The sequence below is a fragment of the Botrytis porri genome (genome assembly GCF_014898465.1).
Source record: "Botrytis porri strain MUCL 3234 chromosome Unknown BPOR_012, whole genome shotgun sequence".
NCBI classification, from domain to species: domain Eukaryota; kingdom Fungi; phylum Ascomycota; class Leotiomycetes; order Helotiales; family Sclerotiniaceae; genus Botrytis; species Botrytis porri.
Genome location: NW_024066086.1, coordinates 1,689,935 through 1,692,768, shown reverse-complemented (window position 1 = coordinate 1,692,768; position 2,834 = coordinate 1,689,935). Strand labels below are relative to the sequence as shown.

Genomic DNA, 2,834 nt, shown 5'->3' with positions numbered 1-2,834 from the left:
TTGATAAAATATATATAAATAGATAAATTGTTTGTTTCTATCTACCCTCTTTATATAAAAAGGAAATTATTATATTTATATATGTGTATTATCCTTATCCTTTCATTTATATTATCAATATTGAAAAAATAATCTTTTTATTTATTCATTATAAAATTTATAATCATTAGATATAATCTCTAATAAAATTAAAGATTTGATAATGAATCTAATAAATTTAATATTATTCAATTAATTTAAAAACTAAATATTTGATATTATCAATATAACACTCTCAAAATATAAAAGAATTTATAAATAATTCTATTATATTTGATAGATAATAAATAAATAATAAAATAATAACTTTATCAGAATTTAACAAAATTATATTGTTCGAAAAGAATAATATTAAATTTGAATTGAATACTACTAATTCTTATTCTTTAATATATATCATAATAAAGAATAAGATATAGATTAAAATTAATATAAAAGTTGTCACTATATTATTGATTATTCTTATTCATATAAAAGCAAATATGAAATTATACTAAAATAATATAAGAATTTACATTTCTTTAGAAAAAACATTAATTTTAATTTAAATCATATATTATAATTGAAATCAAAGTACTAGGCTCTTAATCTATAATATTATTAATTAATATTAGTATCACTATGAGAATAATAAAGTTAATAAAATACTATAATTTATACTATTGTTTCTATTACTTAATGTTCTAAAAGCTAGAGCTACGAAACATATTACTATAAGTCGGGTACCCTACTTTCGGGCCATCCCTGTTTTAGGCCACTCTTTACCATTAAAAATCTCAAAAAATGGAATTTTTAACTTTCTTATTTATAAATAGAATTTATTGAAAATTTGTGTATATATAATTCAGATTGTTTTGAATCTAATCTGAAAATTTTAGATTTTTAGGATTTTTCTGTATTGAAATCTAAAGCTTCAAAATATCGATTTTTTAATTTGTATGAGAATCACATATAAATTTAGAACTTTTATAAAATCTTTAATAACTTTTTAATAACAATCATTAAAAGAAAACTATATATCTTTTTGAAAGTTTTGAGCTTAAATCTATATAGAAATTCAAAAAAAATTCAAAAAAATTAACTGATATAAAGATATAGTATACAGTGAGTTTGAAGTAGTATAAATAATCCCTGCAATTTTGAGGGTATTCTTTTAAATTTCTATTTATAGGAAATTTTCTTTTTTTTCTAAATCCTTCAAAATAAATATGTTATAAATTTATAATAAAATTTTATAGTTTATTTTTAATAATTTTTATTAAAAAGTTATAAAGATTTTATAAAAGTTTCAAATTTGTATGTGATTCTCATACAAATTTAAAAATCGATATTTTGAAGCTCTAGATCTCAATACAGAAAATTCCTAAAAATCTGAAATTTTCAAGCTAAACTAAAAATGATCTAATTATATATATATAAATTTTCAATAAATTCTATCTATAAATAAGAAAGTTAAAAATTCCATTTTTGGTGTAAAAAGTGGCCCAAAAGGGGGGTGGCCCGAAAGTAGGGTACCCGACTTAGTATCGGAAGATACTAGTGTCAACGCTAGTGTAATCACATGATCCCTATCGCAATAATTATATTACCTCTAACTAAGCATATAAAAAGATTAGCTTATAAAAATATACTTTTAAATACAGAGATTCGTACACTTCAAAAGGCAAATAAAGCATTAAGTAAACAAAAAGCTCTTGATATATTATCTCAACAAGAGGTTGATATTCAGATTCGATACAACGAGTATTAAAAAGGAGGGAATTCTAATAGGAAAGCATTTTTTAATCGAAATTATAGTAAATGAGGAAGACAAATCATAATGCAAGAACTTATCAAAATATTATAATAGATCCTAGATTATTAGAGTCTTTATAGTTTTAATCAATCGATTCAATCGTTGTTGAATAATATAGGTTTGAAAGTATAAATTCAAGTAAAAGTGATCCACTCGGTGATAAACCTCGTTGTGACTTTTCAAAATAGTTTTCTAGTTGTATATATATCACTGCGAAATAGGACGTCTTTATCATATAAAAGGTTAGATAATAATAAGTTCGAAGTAAACAGGTGGAGTGAGAAGGATCATCTCTAGACTTATATAGGATTATGAGCGAGAGGTTTGAAATAAGAACTCTTGTTTTATAAGCTTGTTTTATATATCACTGGGCAGTGGATTCAAGGGTTACTCTCAATGAAATTGAATAAGAAGTAATTATTGACATTTGCTTGATAGGTTTAAGCTTTTAAGCGAGCTAGCCGAGTACTTTGCTGCCGTAATACCACAAAGATATCCTATAGAGACGTTGTCGAGGACTAGCGAACTAATATAAACGATGAGCGACTTAACTTGGCCACATTACGGAAAGCCTATGGATCATTCTTAAGGGATAAACATACCTGGGAGGGATACTCAATCAGCATTCTGCCCTCTAACCTACAAACCCAGAAACGTTGGCGATATTCAGGGTCTTTCCTGCTGGCATGGTGCACCATCCGTCGTCACCATTGGGAGGCTGGTAGATGTATTTATCGCCGTTCTTGTAGACAACAGTCAGTCCTGAGACGCCACCGCGACCAGGCCCATCGAAATAAATCTGTCCGTCGTCTTGGAGAGTCGCGCTACCCCCTTGCGCATTCCAGCTCCAGTGTTTTGGGTCGGAATTGTAGAATCTGAAGCCCCTTTGGCCCTCGATATTGCCTGATGCGCCGGGGCCAAAGTAGGAGCATGGGCTGGCTAGGGCTGAGGCCGTGAAGGCTGCAAGGAGAGGCAGAAGTTGTTGGGATGTGAGCTTCAT

General features: G+C 27.6%; 1 protein-coding gene across 1 annotated transcript; it reads right to left on the bottom strand.

Moving 5' to 3' along the window:
* Nucleotides 1-2,468: 2,468 nt before the first annotated feature.
* On the bottom strand, nucleotides 2,469-2,834 carry EAF01_009002 (uncharacterized protein; the record flags this gene model as incomplete). Its single annotated transcript, XM_038917258.1, has 1 exon — nucleotides 2,469-2,834. One exon carries the CDS (start codon nucleotides 2,832-2,834, stop codon nucleotides 2,469-2,471), a length of 366 nt encoding a protein of 121 aa, XP_038767652.1.